The 20,408-nt window shown below is 36.0% G+C and overlaps 1 protein-coding gene across 1 annotated transcript in view; it reads right to left on the bottom strand.

Moving 5' to 3' along the window:
* Positions 1-20,408, bottom strand: part of LOC126249237 (cytosolic carboxypeptidase 6) — a 1,486,464-nt gene that overhangs the window by 671,109 nt on the left and 794,947 nt on the right. Inside the window, exon 4 of the mRNA XM_049950894.1 lies at positions 20,193-20,325. Coding sequence (XP_049806851.1) covers positions 20,193-20,325 — 133 coding nt within the window. The remainder of the gene's footprint in view (positions 1-20,192; positions 20,326-20,408) is intronic.

Genomic DNA, 20,408 nt, shown 5'->3' with positions numbered 1-20,408 from the left:
ATCATATTTACAAATCAATAGGAGAAGCAGTTCTGAGGTACCAGGCACCAACACATGTTGAAATGTCCGTATTAGTACGTGGTGTAGCCTTCAAGAGTGGCAGTGCAGGTGCTAACTCTGGCATCCACTCGATCGTACAGATGGCGAATACTGTTCTGGAATACGTTATTCCCCGCCTGCTCGACATGCTCATGTAGCTCTGTAAGAGCAGTTAGTTAACGAGACGCACGAGTCGCTTGTCGTCCCATCATATCTCACATGTGCTCGATTGGAGATAAGTCCAGAGATCGTGCTGACCAGGGAGCAGTGTGTGGCCGAGCATTATCCTGTTGGAACAACACATCACCTTCCTGTGGCAAAAACGGCCAAAGAGGGGTCTATCATCTACCTGCACGTACCGAGCGCTGGTTAGCATTCCCTCCAGATCCACCAGAGGTCAACGAGAGTTGCAGCTTATCGCACCCCGGATTATAAGGCTCGGAGTGTGGCCAGTGTGTCATGGACGAATGCAACGTATCTGATAGCGCTCACCATGTCCACGGCGTACGCGAAAACGACTATCGTTTGCGTGCAGGCAGAAACTGCTTTCATCGCTGAAGACCACGGCGCGCCATTCAATCTCTCAAATGTTCCTCTAACGGCAGCACCAATCGAGCCGTGAACGTCGATGCGGTGGCGTGAGTGGAAGACGGGCAAGAGGTGTGCGTACTTGTAGTACCACTGCTAATAACCGGTTCGCAACAGTTCGTGTTAACACGTCTGGGCTCACAAGTACTCTTACCTATGCTGTGTCCGCCACGATATATAAGTGGTCAGCGTGGCAGAAGGCCATGCGAGGGCCGCGGTCTCGAATCCCGACTGGGTCGGTGATTTTCTCCGCACAAGGACTGGCTGTTTTGTTGCCCACATCATCATATCACCCTCATCGACATGCAGGTCACCGAAGTGGCGTCAACTAAAAGGACTAGCATCAGGCGACCGGTGGACCCGACGGAAGGCCCTCGCCACATGGCATTTGATCTATGCTGTGGCAGCAGTACGACCTGCCACTGCTGAACTTATAATATAACGATCCTGCCGGGCGTCTGCGCTGCGTGGACTTCCAGAACCTCGTCTAAAGGTGTGTGAATTTTCCCTTGACTATTGCTAGGAAGGGCCACAGTCTGATCACTTTCAGACCCATTCAGTTGGGTGTAGGAAGCACGAGTACTCCTGTTTCCTGTACACTTTTGCACCACACTGAGCCTTCTAAGTATGAGCACTTCCCTTTAAAGGCTGGATACAGATGGCGCTCTGGTAGCTGTGCCACGACGCTACCCGCTGACGGGCGACGCTGAAACCATTATCGGTACATCTACTATCCCACAGGTGGCTTTTGTCATGACAGGAGGTAAAGCAACGTCATCTTTCCTGGTGCACTAACTTTTTCCGGCGGTGTGTATATTAATATTATTAATTCAATAATGTTATCTGAATTCGATTAACATTTTAAAATATGCTCCGGGCTTCTCAGTCCCATCAGGCCAATGAAGGCGTTCTTGAACATATAGGTTTTGTGTCGTTCATGACTGTCTTTTTTCGCAAATTCTGACTTACTTTCACTATTGCAGCTGTGCTTCAATGTCTTATTTATCAGTTAACTTAAATTAACGATTCATGTACCATCGTCATATTGTTTTTCTTTTACAGAATCATGAATACGAACATATTGTTACATGTAAATGATAACCAAGACAGACCCAAAGTCTGTACAGATAAACTCTACAGACTGCGCCCATATATTGTGAACTTACATACTCATTTCATGTTCGAATAAGATGTGTTGCTACAGAAGAGAGTACAGTTTTGTTCAAAGGTCTAATTTCCATAAAACAATACACGGAAACCAATCAAACGTGGTTTCAGTGGATGGTGAACGACTGATCAACATGGGGACATACCTCATTAGGAAATGTATCAGTCGGGGGAAGACAAAATTGTGGAAGCGCTAGCCATATCTATCTTACGAGAAAGAGAAGTTTTGAAGCTGACAAAACTTTTGAGGAACAAAAACTGAGTTTTATATTCTGATAATACTTTATTAGCCTCTGGTTGCTTGAGGTCCTGAGAAACAAGCAACATACTTGTTCTCAGAACAGTCAGGACAGAAAGAAATGGTGTGCTTCAAATAATAGGCGACTAACAATAACAAATGAGGTGACTCTGATCATAGGATTTCTAGTTTGGGTATATCTGTGTTTAGGGGGAGGGACGGTAGAAAAGTGTTCCTTGCCTCGTATTCCTATGGGAAAGGAACTTCTACCGCTTGTGGAAAGAAAAAGAGTGGTACACAGGTAAATACTGCTTCCCCCCCTCCCTGTCAGAGATTACAGGAAACAAATAGAAAGAGTATATTACATAGATTAATTGAGGTCAATGTATAAAGTGAACCGTAAGTCATCACAATGGGGACACGGAATATTCTGGGCTATTATTGATTTAAGGATTGAACGGTGTTAATTTCTCGGTCTAAATTACTTATTTACTGAAATGAATACTTCTCACGTCATCATTTCTGTAAAACAATGTGAAAAGAAGGTGCAATTAATGCATAAAAAGAGCGTATTCATTCAGGATAATTAATGCATTATCATAACCTCCTTCAGAATAAGGATTGGAGAAGACTTATAATGCGGCTTTTTTCATTGAACTCGCCGACTTTGACCGCTGTCTCATGTTGTTCAATGTAACTAAGAATAACACACTTTGTAAAGACCAAGTGCATACATGAGCCTCAATCCTCACGAATGCGAGTCAGGCCTCTGACCTCTACGCCACCTGGTTCACAGAATGTCACCCATTAGGGCGGGAATAAACTAGAATGCCTCTGCTATTGCTAAAGGTTTACAACAATTGGAAGGGTGAGTTACTGTACTATTCAGGTGTGGATAGTAAATGTATTTGATAGGACTAAGGCCCCAGAAGGAGTGAATTAGTTTCCCTACCCACTTACAGACATTTTATTCCTCCAAGCATAGCTAGACTAGTCTGGGCGAACGGTTAGAGAGAGCATAGGCGGCAATTCTCACATATAGCACGTGTAATATGGCGATGAAGGCTTTTATCGTAACTCGCCGCTATCCCTGAAAGAAGAGAGGGACTGTAGACGGTTAATACTGTATGGTAGTATTTGGTAGTAGGTTTCAAATCAACCTGACCTAGGATTACCATGATTTGGTGTTGTTGAAGAAGTGCATCAAGAAACTCTTCGAATTTCATGAACGACATACAGAGACCCTTAGCACTTTAAAAGGAGAAGTTATCCTTACAGAATTTCACCTCCGTTGAGATAGTAAAGTAAGACAATACTGAGGTCCGTGTTAATTACATAAATTTTTAGCTGTTTTTGTTACATAAAATTGAAATTTATAGATAGATAGAATATGAGTATACGCGAGTGGTGGAGATAATGCAAAAAATTTTGTATCATCAGATAATACAAAAAATTAACGATTCATACATAATCATGACACAAAAAATTTAGAATATTTCTTCTACAGAGCTCCTCAAAGCCAGTGTCTTACAAGTAGTAAGTGTGCACCTTGAGTGCACTAAGAGATTATTTAATGATCAAACCCACCATCTTTGCAAATATAATTATAAAAATTAAATTAAGAAAAGCTCACCCACATAGCTATTTTCAATCTATATAACTATGGCTAATGTGTGGCATGAGCTTAAATATAAAATTTTTGTTGATAGAAATAATAAACCGAGAGAGAAAGCAGTTGAATATCATTTGCAAAGAATATTTTAAACTACCTTTAATTATGGAACAGTTGAGAATTGTGGATCATACTGATAATATTAATGTATTAAAGCAAATTTATAAAGAGGAATACCAAATGAAATTTAATATTTATAATGAAACTGATACAGAAATATGGGAGGAAATAGAAAAGATATGACTAAAAAAAGTAACAAATTATAATTCACCAATAAATAAAGTACCAAAAAATAATGCAAAATTATATTAAAGACTTTTCAACATTATTAATAGTGTCTCACTCAATAATTACAGATTTAGAAAATACATAATAAAATAAAAGTCAACTAATAGATTTATGTCATTTGTACAACATATGTGGTATGCGTTTCATTCTTACATTAGAAGATATAGAAAAATTATCTTAATCTCATCAAAAATTTATTAATTAAAAAATAGTTCTTGATATCCAAAAGGCACTGTATCATAATTTTCTAGAACTACTCTTTTATCATATTGAAATGAGAATTCTTTCTTAATCTGTTGGTTGAGTAAATTTTCAGTATCAACATATCTAGTGATAAGACTGACTTCTAATATTATCTTTTCCTTCACTTCACTCTCGACTGATCTCATCATAGATTTGCCATTCAGTTCTTTAGTATTTTTATCATTTAAATTGAATTCCTTTACCTTCATTTCTGTTGTTTTTATCATTTTTCTCATAATAATAACTTTTTGGGCCTGTTGAAGCCCAATATGTAATCCAGTTATTTCCGAATTCGTTAGTCCATTCCCCTAATGTACAACCTGTTTACACAGTATTTTCACCATTATCAGTGTATACCATACTATCTGTATCAAAACATATACCATATTCCCCTAGTTTAACATACTGAAAATATAATTCTTGCATTAGTTTTAGTGACTGCAGCTATAAAAATATTTGTAGCTGTATTATTTTCAACATAATAACCCTTGAAATTCAACTACATCTGAACCATATTCTCATTAATAAAATTGATATCTATATTACCTAAAGGGGCATACTATAATATCTCATAAAATCGCTAAAAATTTGTTACATATTCTCTTTGACTCATATTTAGCTCTTGCCCACATTTCTCCATAATGAATTAAGACACATGTTAGCAACAGCTCGTTTTCGTGGATTTTCTATTATTTTATCAGGATCTAAGTCGGTATCCAATTACTCTTAAACTGTTTTGATGTACTCTTCATCAGTTTCAAAATCACTTGGACTTGTTTCTAATTTTGTTTTCATTAAATCTTTCAGATAATTTTTAAACAACATGTTTACTCCATAGACATCCAAAATATTATATTCTTTTTCTACAGCTTCCATCAGTCATCCAAGTTCCCATAAAATTTGTTTCATTACTGTTGTGATTGCATTTATTTATTTTTTCTTGAGAACATTTGACTCACGAAGGAAACAACAGTTTTTCATTTATTTTACTGGTAAAACCGGATGATACAATCCTTTAGGTGGCACCACTTTCTATTTTATTAAAACATACCAATTTTAGGATATTATTTTAGTCTATATTTTTTGGATGCTGTTCAGGATAAAAATCATAAAATAGCATAGTAGGATGAAGTGCAGAATTACGAAACACATATATAATTTAGTGGAAATGTGGAAATGATTGGCTTAATTCTCCAGAGTAAATATATTTTATATCTGTAGTAACACCATCTGCTTTATCTGTTAATATTATTGCATTTCTTCGACCACCATGAAAAGCATCTCTAGGAATCAATGATTCGATAACTTCTGTTAACTGTTGTAATTCTTTAAACATGTTAGACTCCAGGGAGTTAAGCCAATCACATTTCCACATTTCCACTAAATAATATCCTGCTTTTCGTAATTCTGCACTTCTTGTTATAGTCCTATAATAAAGGTCATCCATTGTTTCTCTATATTTACTGCTAATCTTCTCAGCTTCGAAACATCTCTTCAGTCACGCTAAAAGCAACGATGGTATTGACAAACGGTAATACTTTCTTTATCAAATCCATCTAATTTTCCCAGCTAATTTTACTTCTCCACCATTAAGAGCATGCAAGCTATTTTGAATGTTTAAACTATTCAACCAACACATGGAGTATTTATTATAATTTTCTTTTTGTTCTTTATGCAATACAGTGATTGTATTTTCCAGTAAATACTTATTTCTGTAAAAAGCCATACAAACACCCGGAATTGTTAAATAACAGAATGGGGAATATTAGCTATCTCTAGAATTTGTTTTCTTAAATCCAAACAAGCTCTTCTCAAAATATCTATATCAGAATTACAGTACTAATTAATTTCTTCTTTCATTTTGCATGCATAATTTTCTTTAACCTACAGTGATGCCATTTGAGAAATTCTTCTCTGTCTTTCGGTTTCATAGTGTCAACACAATAATATTGAGTACCTGGAATTGGTGCTATGTAATTTTCATTTTCTTGTGTATTGAATAAATATCCTTTCCTCAATTCTTTCAAATCAGATGTTTTTGGAAAACTACTAAATGGACCCTGCATAAATTACTTCTATCCATAATTTTTACACCTAATAATTCTTTTTTCTGCAGTAACATCAGCTTAGTTCCTGTGTAAATCGTATACGGTTTTATTGTATTTTCAACACAGTACTTGAAAATGAATTGTGAATCCTATCATGTAGCATAGCGAGCTACGAATGTATAATACTTGTTTTTTTCAGACATTATCCAAGTTCAGAATTCTACAAGTATCTTAAATTTATGAACTGTATCTCCTTTAAAATTATGAACTGTTATTGGATGCAGAATATCTATACTAGTTTCTTGTTGAGCTTGATAATCACACCACATATATCTTTCAGTAAAGGTGTAATTCACTCTCTTTGGGAATCCATCGTGTCAAGAGTCAAACTGTTTACCAGCAAATATTTTACAGCAATTGAAGCGTTGGTAAACATAAATAACATTGAATTCTCCATTAATATAACAACTATCTTTATTACAATTTGGACAACCGTGGACTATAACATCCCGTCCAAATTTTCTCTCACAAATACCACCTTTTTTATTATATGTAACATTTATAACATTCAATTGTTGCTGCATGATTAGTTTCTGGAAAGTTCAAAGGCACATTTACGTTCTTTAAATCTCAAATAAATCTTTTTATATGCTTCACACTTATAAGCTGTATCACAAACTTACTGGTGATTTTTTAAGCATTCTTCATTATAACTGAATCTACCGCAGTTTTTATGGTATATCTTGTTTTCTTGTTTCCTGTTTGGGAGAACGGCGTAGAATATAGGTCTTTCTCTCTATTTTTCAACAATGTTTGTATTTGTTGTTATATGGATTACTACATTTATCATAGGAATGTGATGGTCTCAAGAAAGATTTGGTACTGTTAATTACATCAAAACGCCTGTGATTTTTATACAGATATACTTTTCTCCTTTCTCAGGACCACTGGAATTCTCAGCACATACAACATTTATTTGAATATCCAGCAATTCTTCAACGTTTTTAATATCATCTACAATAAATCCTTTGTTGTATTCATCCAACTGATTACGTAATATGTCAATTAACTCCTATGTAACTTGTATTTATCTCCTTCTCTAATGTTCTTAATCTCATTTGTAGTTAGTTCTACAACCGAAATATTATTAATATGGCATCTTGACGCCTACATTATTGCTCTAGGACAGCACAGATTATCATTATTAGTAATTCTTGTAATACACCTTTTAGTCTTTTTATCATGAGCAAAACTTATTATTTCGCCTCTAGGAATCGCTACCATTTGAATATTAAACAAGGTATCTGCGGTAAGAATAGTCTTATTAGATGTTAATATAACTCTGATTTTCTGCCACACGACTTGAACAGCTTCTCTAGTATTATCAGATGATTTAAATCATGTAGAAAAATGATAAAACATTTTAGGGTTCTTGGATGTTATAGTCAACTTGTCTGCTTTTCTAAGATCAGTTTTTTGCTACTTCATCCATAGAATTGAGTGCTTTCGTTACATAATCTGTTTTCTACCTAATGGTATCGAGTTCAGCAATATTAGCATTGTAATTAGAGACAATTTTTTAGTCAACAGACCACGTTTGAAATTATGTATTAAATGTCGATCTTATTTCTTTAATCGCAATAAATGCTTTCTAGATGAATCAGTCTCTTTTTCTTGTTCAGATAATTTGCTACTGAATGGATGATTTTTTTCTCTAGGTGGTCGAGTTTTTTCAATAACATCATCAAACCTGTAGAGAAAAATTATATTAAATACACTTCTTGGTGTTGATCAAGTCTTGTGGAATAATTCTGGATGAAATTGAAACTAGTGTAACCAAACATTTCAAATTATCAAGAGTCTTTGTAGGAGATAAATTATATGAAATGATTAAATTAATTAAAACATCTTATTTAAATCTCTTATACACTCTTTAATTATTCCTTCTGAATAATCATGCAGTTGAGTGACTGCAAGCAGTCTTAACAGTTTCAATGCTATTATCTTTTACTAGGATAATTTTTATTTACAGTTTTGAAAAATGGACCTTTTTGTAGGAGCAGTCAAATTATTTGAAACAACTGAATTAATTACATCACTTACTCTAAATCTGCTATACACTCATAAATTATTGCTTCTACATTATTCCTGCAACTGCAGTGTGCACGAATTTTTCTCCAAACGATGTATCACTTGCATGGATTCTGTCTTTTGCAGCTACTTGGAGTTCTTTACCTGTATAGTGCCCTTTTTTTAAATATTGATTATCGCTGTATCCAACATAATTTTTTTTACATTCTTCATCTAACTTATTTGTTCCTGGATCACTATGTGTTGGTCTTTCTTCAAGGTTAGTAAAAGGGTCACATTATGAATATGCTGGTAGATGCATCTCTGGAACTGGCCAATTATTTAAAACCCAACTGACTAAATCTTTACAAAGCTTTTCACTTTTCCAATATTTCTGTGGAAGGCTATTCAAAATTCTGATCTACTACGGGATTATTTTGGATTATTGATGATGAAATCACTAATTCTATTTGTCAGCATTTCCTTTATTCAACCTTTCCATTGTGATAATTTTTATTTCCAGCTATTTATTCTGCATGGATTGTTGCTAATTTATATATTAACTGATGGATGTCATCCATCGGATCATATTCAATTGGTTTTCTGTATATTTCTTTATTGAGCCTTCACCAACATTTTCTTCCTGTCTTTGGAGTGAATCATGTAAATTTTTTGTGTCAATGCTAGAAAACATTTTTAAGCAAATATTTGTATTTTTTACCTCTGTTCGTTTTTATTTGATTTTGATTATTATCAGAATATAATGCTTCCATATGGTGTAACGTATCTGCATAAACTGACAAATCAGACCCTGTAAATAGTATATTCATGTCGTCTACAGTTATTTATTTTTAGTTAAATGATTAATTAATCTATCTAAGTTGATATGACCTCTCACCACTAGTTAACTTATCTCCATCAAATATTACTGGTAAATAATCAATGAATTTAAAACTACCAATGTGACTCATTACAAAAAACTGTATCTTCATTATGGTTAATATATTTTAGCATTCTTTCACTTACATTTACTTTTTTAGCTTTTTTAATCCTTTTTATCCCTCTTCTCCATAATTCCTCAATAAATCTTGTATTTGTGATTCACTTAAAGTATAGTCATACTGAGGACTTCCGTACTGTTTAATTGGTAGTATATAACTAAAATCTTCTAACTGATAATAAGAATAAGGAAATATTTGTTTTCCAACTTTTCTGTCTTCTTCAATCGCTTTCAAAACATTATCACCTAATCCTTTGATTCCTTGATTTACTTGTTTTGTTGCATCAATAAGTGGTCGATCTTTTTTGGCTGCACGGGATTAACTGAGTGGTCTAGGGGGCTGCAGTCATGGACAGTGCGGCTGGTCCTGGTGGAGGTTTGAGTCATACCTCAGGCATGGGTGTGTGTTTGTGTGTCCTTAGGATAATTTAGGTTAAGTAGTGTGTAGGCTTAGGGACATGACCGTAGCAGTTAAGTCCCATAAGATTACACACACATTTCAACATTTTTTTGATCTTTTTGTATCTTTTATAGTCTGTTCTTGATTGTTTTTCCCATTTTTTAACTCTAGTTTTAATTCTTACTTCAGTCTTCTACTTTGCCTAGCTGTTTTAACAACAAGGGAGTCATATTTTTTCAAACAATTATTACAGATGAAAAATGTTAACTAAACATTTTTTAGCATTATGAAATTATAATTTCATCATTATTTTCATTGAAAGTAGCAATCTTCTAGTTATGCTTCTCTTCTATTTTTTCCTCATCTTTTTATAAATTCTCGATAATTTGGTTGAACCAGGCTTTTAGAACAAATGTAAAAATGATTTATTTTTTCTATTTAATCGTCCAGGTGTTAGAAGATAATTATCAATCATTACTCTTGTTTTATCCACAATCACATGGTCTTATGGTCGCACATCGAATAGAATTTTGTAAAAGTTTAGTTTTTAATTTCTTTCTCAGGAATTCTTATTTTTGGTTCCCCATCTCTCATTTATTTAATATGATGGTTAAATGGTAAATGAGTAGATCATTTTAATTAAGTGGTAAGGCGTCTGTTCTCAAAGAAAAATTGACTGTACCTATATAAGACAGCTTTAGTTATGTACCACTGGTTGTTTTTTATTTTAATTTTTTAATGCTGAATATTACATCGAAAAATAATAAATGTATTGTGATGGAGAAACGATAGAAATTTATGTACGTTAGTACAGTTTAAAAGATTTGGGAACATTTATTCATTCAAAAAATCAAAATATTCATAATAAAACTCATGAAATTTTAAAGTGAATTACTATTAAGAATGATGTAAAAATGTGTATGGATATAAAAGAAGATACTATTACAAGTGTCTTGGGATTTAATAATCAAATTATTAATGCAAATGAAAAAACTGTTACTATTGATGTTCATTCCTAAAATTATTCTATTTGAAATAATTAACATAAATTTTACTCTAGATGATGGAATGTTTTTAATGCATAGTGATCATTTTCATTGAGGAACTAATATCACTCTTTCATTCAAGCCCAATGCAGAATTTGAAAGGTCAATAACTCATGAACCACATTATCCTGCATATATTCCCATTTTTGAACCTATTCAGTATTTACAAATTACTTTAACTGATGAAAATAATAATTTGACTGGCTTTAATGGTGTTTATGTAACAGTAATTTTAGAAATGTCTTAATAAATGTTACTGTTATTAAATCAGGAACAAAATCAAGGGTTATCGGTGTTATTGATTTCCAGTGAATGAGAATACTGAAAATTATGTAAATCTCCTCAAAAAATAACACAAAGCTTAATTTAAATATTGAAGACGGTTGGGTTCATTCTAAACATACTCTGTTGTACATGAGCTTTACTATTATTATAGTTAGTGGTACAGATTATCCATCGTATAATGGAAAATACAATAAGAAATTCATTGATAACTACTTGGCAATGTTGTTTGACTATAAAGAAAGGAAACAATATCTTGAATATAATGGAATGTCCATTTTCATCTTTCCTTATGCTGTTAACTTTGACTGTAGCTCATGAGTTAACCATGGAAGGTCATACCCTTAATAATGGTAAGATAAAAAGCAAGAAAAGTGAAGTACTTTTTCAACTCTATTTCTTTAGTGGATTTTTCAGAGATTATAAAGAAGCGATATGGGAGAGTGATTTAACTGTAATTTTTATTTGTAGGTCAAGTGTTAGAGATGCTATTCTTAGATGGTTTGATAAAACCAGTGATGAAGTAGAAATAAAAGATACACTTCGCAAGGCAGGTTAAATTGTAGTGAAATCTATGAAATTTCGTGTTCCAGTCGTAAAATATGAACCAGAATAATCACTAGAGCTAGAAGAAGAAAGACTAAGAAATCAAGAAATACCAGTTTCTTTCTTTGAGTCACAAACAGTTGAAATAGCCAGATTAAATGGAAAAAGAAATTTTGAACTAGATATTACTAAATACTATAATTCTTCAGAATTTGTTACTCCTTATTCTATTTTTGTTGTGTTTCAAACTAAATCAAAAAATAATCAGTCAACTGATTTTTCTTTATTGCATTATATTAAATTACAGAACTTTTATATAAAGAATGGACAAAACAAAGTTTCCTCTACCAAATAATTATCTGAAAACATATGATGTTTTCCTCGATTTTTAGAGACCCACGCAATTGAATGCTGATGTCAGTGCAAATCCCTTCTACTTTATTGAAAATTGTTCTATTTTTGTTGTAAACATATTTAGAAGGATAAATAGTCATACATGGAAAAGTTTAATATATGATTCCCAGCATAGAACTCTGAGTGAACATTTTTGATATTTTCATTTGTCATTCTATGTAAATGAATACTCTACTGAAAATGGTTAATAATGCAAGCTATTCTGATTCGTTTAAAGAGAGTAGTGAGCTAGAAGTAAGTGAATTGTATTACAGTGTGGGCTGTGAATACTTAAAATCTAGATACGAGGAGAAAATTTGTATGGAGCTTGATAGAACATTTTGAATTATTTTACCAGACAGGTTTAATGAAACAGTAACTACCTGGGTATATCTATTTTTGAAGATGGTAAAATTAAGGTAAGATATAAAGGAAAAAAAACCTAAAAATAATGGTATAGAATTTTACGAGTTCATTATGTGAGTAAGTTTTTAATGATTTAATTGTTATATTTATTTTTTGGGTTAGTGGATTTGATCATTAAATAATCTCTTAGTGCACTCAAGGTGCTCACTTATTACTCTTACATCCTCTTAATTTAATTTGTGTCATCAAAATATTTCTTTTTGTTCCAGTTAAAAAAAAAGCAGAAGTTGCAACAGTAGTTCAGTTGGGGTTGCGTTGTATACTGACAACATAGATATTTAAAAAGCCACTGACCACATAGATATTAAAAGAACCATCCTGGCATTCGTCTGGAGGGACAGGAAGAAACCTAAATCTCGATAGCGGTATGGAAAGGAATCGCAGAATCTGTGACATGATTTTTCATACATGGTAGCAAAACAAATAATTCCTGTAGTGTGTAAATGTAATATTTTTTGTTGGTGACAGTGGCTATTCGCTAGCTGCAACTGCCTTTTATTTGTTAAAATAAAGCAATACAGTCTACAGTGCTTTAAGCTATGTGCTACTAGTTCTCCAAGAAGTTGTCCAGAGGAGGGAGAGCTAAATGAGAAACGTCAGTCACTTTACAATGGAGTAGGTATTTAGAGCCTGAATAGTTTAAGCAAAGAAGGAAGTTGAAGAGCGGCAGTTTAAATGCTTTGGAAACAACTCTGACCAAGATATAATACAACATACAGGCTTCATGCAGAAATATCATCAGTAAAGAGAACAGGGGATGAAAGCAATAAGTAGAGGCTGTCGAACAATGAAGAACGTTGTAACGTGAAACCCTATAATAAATAAAAGACAAGTAACAATAGAATTCAATGAACAGCCGAGTTTAGGTTCGTTCTGAGCATTACGCGATGTGATAGAGAAACACGATAATTCTCAAGAAGTCATCATTGACTTCGTTTCCAACATCAGAAAGGGGAACCCGGGGCAGTACGGTACCACGGACATTAAAATGACCGCAGCTAAATTAAAGTGGCAAGGAAAAAGGTAAGGTAATTCACATGTTAAGCAGAGAAATAAAGAACTCTAATGCTAAGACACACTGACGAACACTATGAAATAATTAAAAAAAAACGCTGACAATTGGTCCGTTGAGCCCCAGGCTCTAATTTACATTTTTGTACACGTCAATCTTTAAAATCTAACCATATTTTCTAAAATACACAAAAACGCAATAATCATATGTGTTTGAAAGACGCTGAATGTTAGTGACTTTGGGAGTCGTCTTCACTGTCATTCCCTGCACAAGAGTTCGGTGCACAGTTATGATACAAAACACAAGCCACCCAACCTTCAATCTTGACTGAAACTCATTGCTGTAAAGACACCCAGCGTCAGTCCCCAAAGCTCCACTTTCGACAATTTTATTTTACTCTTATTTGATATTTTCATCTTCCTTTTCTCTGCCTCTTTTTGTCCTTTCCATCCTGCTCCTGCATTTTGTATCAGAACTTTCGTCAGCTGCCTGAGGTTTATTGTTGCAGGGAGACTAAGCCCGATCCAGAACACGACTTTCCTTCCTTCTTGTAGTTGTCCTTACTTTCACATCAAATTTTGGAGCACATTTAGTGGAAATGTATGAGGAATTGTGGACCTTGAGGTGGAAGCTGTTTCCTCACCAGGCTTACTTCTGATTCTGTCGCAGTCCATTATGGCAGATTATTAGAGACAGGAGTCGTTGGTGGTTCTACGACAGTATCAGATGAAGTTGATGGGCTTGGCGTCTTGTCTTCCATTGGGCGACCCAGTGGTTCTGATGACAAGAAGTTTTCATCAGTAAAGACACTCATGTTGACAGGCCAAATTTCTGTAGCCTTAAATCCTTTGACATCAGATCTAATGGTCGAAGCATTTAGAAATGTTGCGCCAAAAAGTGATTCTGCTTGCTATTAAGGGACAGCTTTTCCAGGATGCGTTCTGATTCTCTTCCGAGTTTCATGCTCGGAGTATGAACCAAGGGGTATCATTAGGAATACATCACGGCACTGCATCCTATGAGAAGAATGTGGTGGATAACTCTCACCAAGGCATAGAGATTCCTTGTGCACGATGATTGGCCATCTAGCACCACATTTTGTTTGTAATGAAAAGGAACACCTGCAGCCATCCTTACAATGTTATGTATTATATGGATACCAGTTTCGGTGCTTCAGTACACCATCTTCATACCTTAACTGACGCTGAGGGGTTTAATTCCAATCGTATACACGATTCATCAGTGGTCAACGTCTATGAATTGATCTCTGCAGACTACCTGTAACAACGATGTTGTGTCTCCGACCATCAACTAGAGTTCGCGTCATTTACGATGGCGGCAGCGCATTTGACATCACAAAACACAGTCAGCCAATGAACAGAGAACGATGTAGCCAGAGCTCGACTGCAGTGCAGAGCACGGACGAGTGTCTTCAGTTTTAGAAACGTTCAGTCATAAATAAAGTAATTGAACAAAAGCAATGTCTTGATAGCAGACTTTCTGTTATAGAAAGTTTGGAAAAAGCATTCTTTATACCAATTGCTTCATATTCTATTAATTAATTAAACCAAACAAACAATAAGCCTCCTAATTCAAGCTATAACAAGGAAAGGTGTTTGTATCATTCTCACTAACCACTTTTTCGCATATAAAGAACAGTGGTTATTGTTTATTTCCTATTGTACTTCGACGAAACGTAGGTAATTCAAAGTCATACCAACAGTGTTTGTCGGTATTTTGCGTGATATTTTAGTCTTCCAGGAATTCCATTAAATGACGAGCAGAGTTAGCGTAATGGTTAAGGTGTTTGGCTGCTCAGCAAAAGGTTGTGAGTTCCAACCTTGTTCGGTGATTAATATTTTCCTTACTTAAAAACAATATCGAAGTGTTTTACTTCATGAATTTTATTCGATTGAATGTAATTTTTTAAAATTTCTAGTGGCAACTAAAATCGACCATACGGAAAGTATACGCTATGGACTTTTATTTCTGCAAACTCTTAAAAATTTCGTGCAATGGTTTACTACATTTAATGCTGCACAATAACTGCGTTGAACATCGAAACAAAATTAAGTCATTTATGGGTAGAAGGTATCAGTGAAGATGATGTGTAAAAATCAAGTTTTTGGGCCAAATAGTTTTTGTGAAATCGAATGATAAGTGTGTCAAAGCAGTCGGAACACCATATGTCTACACAGGCGAGCAGTGCAGTGATGGCAAAATCGCGCACAGCGCGGAATGCTGGGAGCACGTCTCTGTATCAGCGAATGGGTTAATGCGGCCGTGGTGGCTTTACTTCATAAACTGCGCGCTCCCCCCCCTAAACGTTGCGAACTATACTGTACTATGGCGCTGCTTCTCTTGGCGCGTGCAACTGGCAACGCAGCAATCTCCCGCGTCTGGGCGGGTACGCGCGAGCCGCCAAGATAAAAGAATTGAACTACATCAACTGTGAAGGAAATTGTTGTTACAGCTAGTCTGTGAAAACCAGTTCATAGATGTTGGCCACTGATGAATCGAGTACCTGACTGGAGTTAACTCCCTTAGCGTTAATTAAGGACTGAAGATGGTGTACCGAAGCAGAAACTGGTAACCATATAATAAATAAAATCGTAAGGACGGCTGTAGGTGTAGGTGTTCCATTTTGTTACATAAGGGAACGAGCGAAGTCCCTCAAGGATGAATATATAAAAACATTTTGTTGGGTTGAGCTAATGGGCACTACGAATTTTTTGGACCGTTGGGTGAAATCCTGAGTGTTCATCCAGCTTTATTCACTACATTTTGCACAGTCACCCTTAGGAAGATACACCTCGAACTCGTTCTGCATCCTTTTCCTGGAGAAGATCGCCATAAGAGGCACGCAGGCACCGGCAAGTGAAACGTATATTGCTGCCGTTACGATATCTCCCATCTCTGATGACCTTAAAAAATCTATTTGACACTTTACTTTGGGCGATATTATCTTCTAATATGCCTTTGGGTTGACGCAAATCCCAGTCATGTCGCAATTAAAAATACGATCTGGAGACATCTTACACTTATCAACAGATTCAAACCGAAGGCACAAAATATTTGGAAACGATTGCATGACTGAAGAGCATTCCACGAGCATCAGAGGTAGCATTCAGCTTTCTAATATTAAGTCCGGATGCCTCGACAGAAACTGAGAAATCCAGTTTTCACTCTTCATTTTCAATTATGTACTAAATGGGTGCTTCCGTTTGTTTATATCTGCCAACTGAGGAGCTTAAGCTATGAACTCTTTCATTGTCAATACAAACCATCCAACTTCCATTCCTTTTAAATGCCCAACAAGCTCTAACGCTTGCTCATTCGGTAAAACATGACAAAGTTGTCCCTTTGACCTGTCAATCTGAAAAGTCTTATGTTGAAGTCTTTCCCGAACTGCTTTCTGTTGAGTTGTTTTAGCAACGTTAAACTGAATACTGTATTTCCTAAGTTTCATTTCCTTTCTCACGATACCCATCACTGCCATGTTCTCTGTAGAGCAACTTTGGCGATCAGTTTTGCGTTCGTATTTTCTATACATTAAAAAATAAGAATTGTCACTAGCAGCAATATGGAAATCATGTAACCTTCGTCCGCTCACCCGGCCCCTCCCCATTCGGCCCTGTGACGTTAGATACAGTTCAAAACCCACAAAGAGCTTTGAAAAACAAACGTCATCTAAGTGAATTACAGCAAAGGACCTGGCATGAGTTTTGAGATTATAAGGAAGAGAAAAGTAGTAGAGAAAGTGCTTTCGCATACCTAGCAGATAAAGAGTTTATATTTCAGTAGGCACGCGATAATTAGAGCAAACTCGTTACTGGCGCAACAATGAAAGACGAACTCTTCTACAATGGCTTTTTACCATGCTTCTGGCCTAGATGACAGTTCCTGCAGATGCTTCTACAGCGGGGATTCGCAAACATTTAATCTGTCGAAACACTTTGAGAATCCTGGTACTTTGATGGAACTCTTCGTTCATCTTTAACCTTACGAAAATTTTCAAAAATGAAAAAAAAGTTTCATTCAGTAAGTAAACAAATTTTAAATCATAACTAGTAAGACAGAAGTCACAATAAAATTTAGGAAAAAGAATAAGTATTGCCAAGATGTCTAAAAAGAGGAACTCCATATTTTAAATAATTTTTCGCGGAGCGCTTTTTCCCTTCCCGAGAAAAATCTGTATCCTGCGGAACACTGTCTGAGAAACCTTCTTCTGGAGCTCTCCACTGTGTAACCAAAATAAACCCCTCGTTGCGTTGTGTTTCGAAGTTGCGTCTTACCCTGTCTTTCCCCATCCTGCACGATTAGCGTCAAATTTCAATTTGGTATTCTGATAACGTGGGACGTAGTTCTTCCGTTAATCTTTGGTTCACCCGCTACATTCCAAGAATTAATTCTCCTGAATTAAACGAGTAACTCATTTAAATTATGCTGAGAATCGTATATGAATAGGTCAGTCGTTAAAAGCACTGCCAACGAATTACTGAGCCATGGGTTCACTTTCTATTGCTGCAATAAATTTTAACTAGTCAGGAAGTCCACGTTATTGTTTCATGTGCCAACAGGTGCATTTTATTGTAAATGCTGGTGTATAATAAGAGCGGCACTTCCTCAAATTACTATTATCTGTTTTTAACTGCTTGGATGATGATGATGTTTAATTTATGGGGCGCTCATTTGCCAGGTCATGAGCGCCCATACGAAGTCCTAATTTTCACACAGTCCAATTTTTTCACATTCCAATCTAACCACTGTCACGAATGATGATGATGAAATGATGAGGACAACACAAACACCCAGTCCCCTGGCAAAGAAAATCCTGAACACGGTCGGGAATCGAACCTGTGATCCAGAGGCAGAAACGCTACCCACTAGACCACGAGCTACCGACACTTCTTGGGTGATATCAGGAGAACGCTTAGCAGTGTCGCCAATCCGCCCTGTCTCCCACACATGCCTGGCCTCTTTCCCAGACACAGTGTGCTACATTTGGTGATACTAACGCTCTGCCATCAGTTCGTTTACAGGAAACGCTGCCGCTATCGTTTGGTAACGTAATATTTGTCAAGCTCTTGAGCATATTTTCGTTTTGTCGTTGCAACTACAAAAAATGCGTGTGAAACAAGAACGCATTTTTGTAGTTGCATCGACACAACGATAATACCCTAAAGATTTGTAAAGAAACTACGGACAATATGGCCACACAAATGAAGAATTTATTTGTCAAGTATGTATCTATAGTTGACGTGCCCATATTGTTGTGACTGACAATTCGTAATTTTTCAAAAACACAACTTTCATTGATGTAAGTTCACAAGGTTGATGACTGAACAACAAACGGAAGGTAACAATAACGATGCCAGTGAAAGTCTCATAATTTAGGCAAACAAAAGTTCCCTTCTAAATTTCCACAAAGGTTCGTGGCAACACACACACACTAGTAAGAGTCCAATTCAGAGACGAAGACGGAATCTTCAGTGGTTGAAGTACACGAGGTCGGCATCCGGTGTGAACTGAAGTTTGCGGCTGGTTCTAGCCCCTAAATAGCTGTCTCCAGCCAATCAGATTTTGGCGTAGTGATCCTGCATGCCGCGGCTCGAGCTCTCCCTGCGGGAAGTAGGGCTCGGAAGGTCTTTTTCCATTATCTTGTATGTAAATAGCCGGTGTTTACCATGGTGCTTTCGATATGCCTTGGCCCTAGACAACATCGTACTCTGTTATGTAATATGGGTTGCCGGCCCTCAGGGGCTACCTTGGCTCTGCTGTGACACATATGTATTGCGTTAACATGAAGATCGAAGATAAACGCTGGAAACACACCGTGATGTGTACACAACTATCGGACGGGACACAATGACGTTATTGAAGTGTGCCTATGTGGTATAATACAACTTGCTACCTCACATCCCTCCACCTCGTTGGGTGCACATTAAGCAATGTAAAGATGGTTTTATGAACAAGAGTGTCCCTAGACTGTTTCAAATTATTCTACTTGAACAATAAGCAGCACCTCTGCTGGGTTTACAGTAGGATGCATGATTTATATATGAGTGGGACTAGATGCTGCACAGTGTGAAGAATAGTTTCATGAACCTGTGGGCCACCTCAAAGACATAAGTGGATACACAGTGCAGCAGAAAATTAAGATTGCCATTTAGCACATTCATTCTAACACCATTAATACCTAATTAACAGAAAATACAATCAAATTTAGTTGTTCTCAGTAGCCATTTATATGACCCATTGTTCAGCTAGGGCTCGAGAAAGAGCTATTTCAAATGCTGTTTCTGAGGGGAACGTTGATAGTCAGTTTGATGTGAAAGTCAGAAGTGCAGAGGCGGCTGCGGAGGCATCAGATGATTTCAGTCAGTATTCATTATGGTTATGTAATATTGGTTTATTAATCTGTATACTGAATCGATCCTCTGCATCATTCTGAAATTCAAATGAATTGAATTATATTAAATTACAAGATCTATGCAGCTTCCTTCATGGTGCAACAGTTTTTCTGTACATATGTTATATTATGAGGGGCGCAGTAGACACTTCTGAATAAGGTGCAAGTGATAATGACTACTTGTACTTTTCATTTGCTACTTAATAAAAATTAGACACTTCTTGAAACATAATTTTCAGCACCTACACAGAGTTAATAATTAAAGACCTACTTAAGTGAAGGCCAGGTGCTTGAAGAAAGGCGATACTGATTGTGTACTTACCCTGGCAGACGTAGGAAGTGGGTGATTCTCCAGGGTGTATACGACTCAGAATGACCACCACATGCTGCCGTTTCCCTCCTGGAGTCATGTTACTGGGCTGTGTAATCGTCAGAAGATCCACTCTCCGTTGTTGCTGCAAATTATTGAACATTATGCGTAACATGTAGGAAACAATGCAGTTAATACAAAATATTCTACATAACCCAAACATTCTCA

The sequence above is a fragment of the Schistocerca nitens genome, chromosome 3 (genome assembly GCF_023898315.1).
Source record: "Schistocerca nitens isolate TAMUIC-IGC-003100 chromosome 3, iqSchNite1.1, whole genome shotgun sequence".
NCBI lineage: Eukaryota > Metazoa > Arthropoda > Insecta > Orthoptera > Acrididae > Schistocerca > Schistocerca nitens.
The sequence above is the reverse complement of the archived record's forward strand: the minus strand, read 5'-3'. Positions and strand labels throughout refer to the sequence as shown.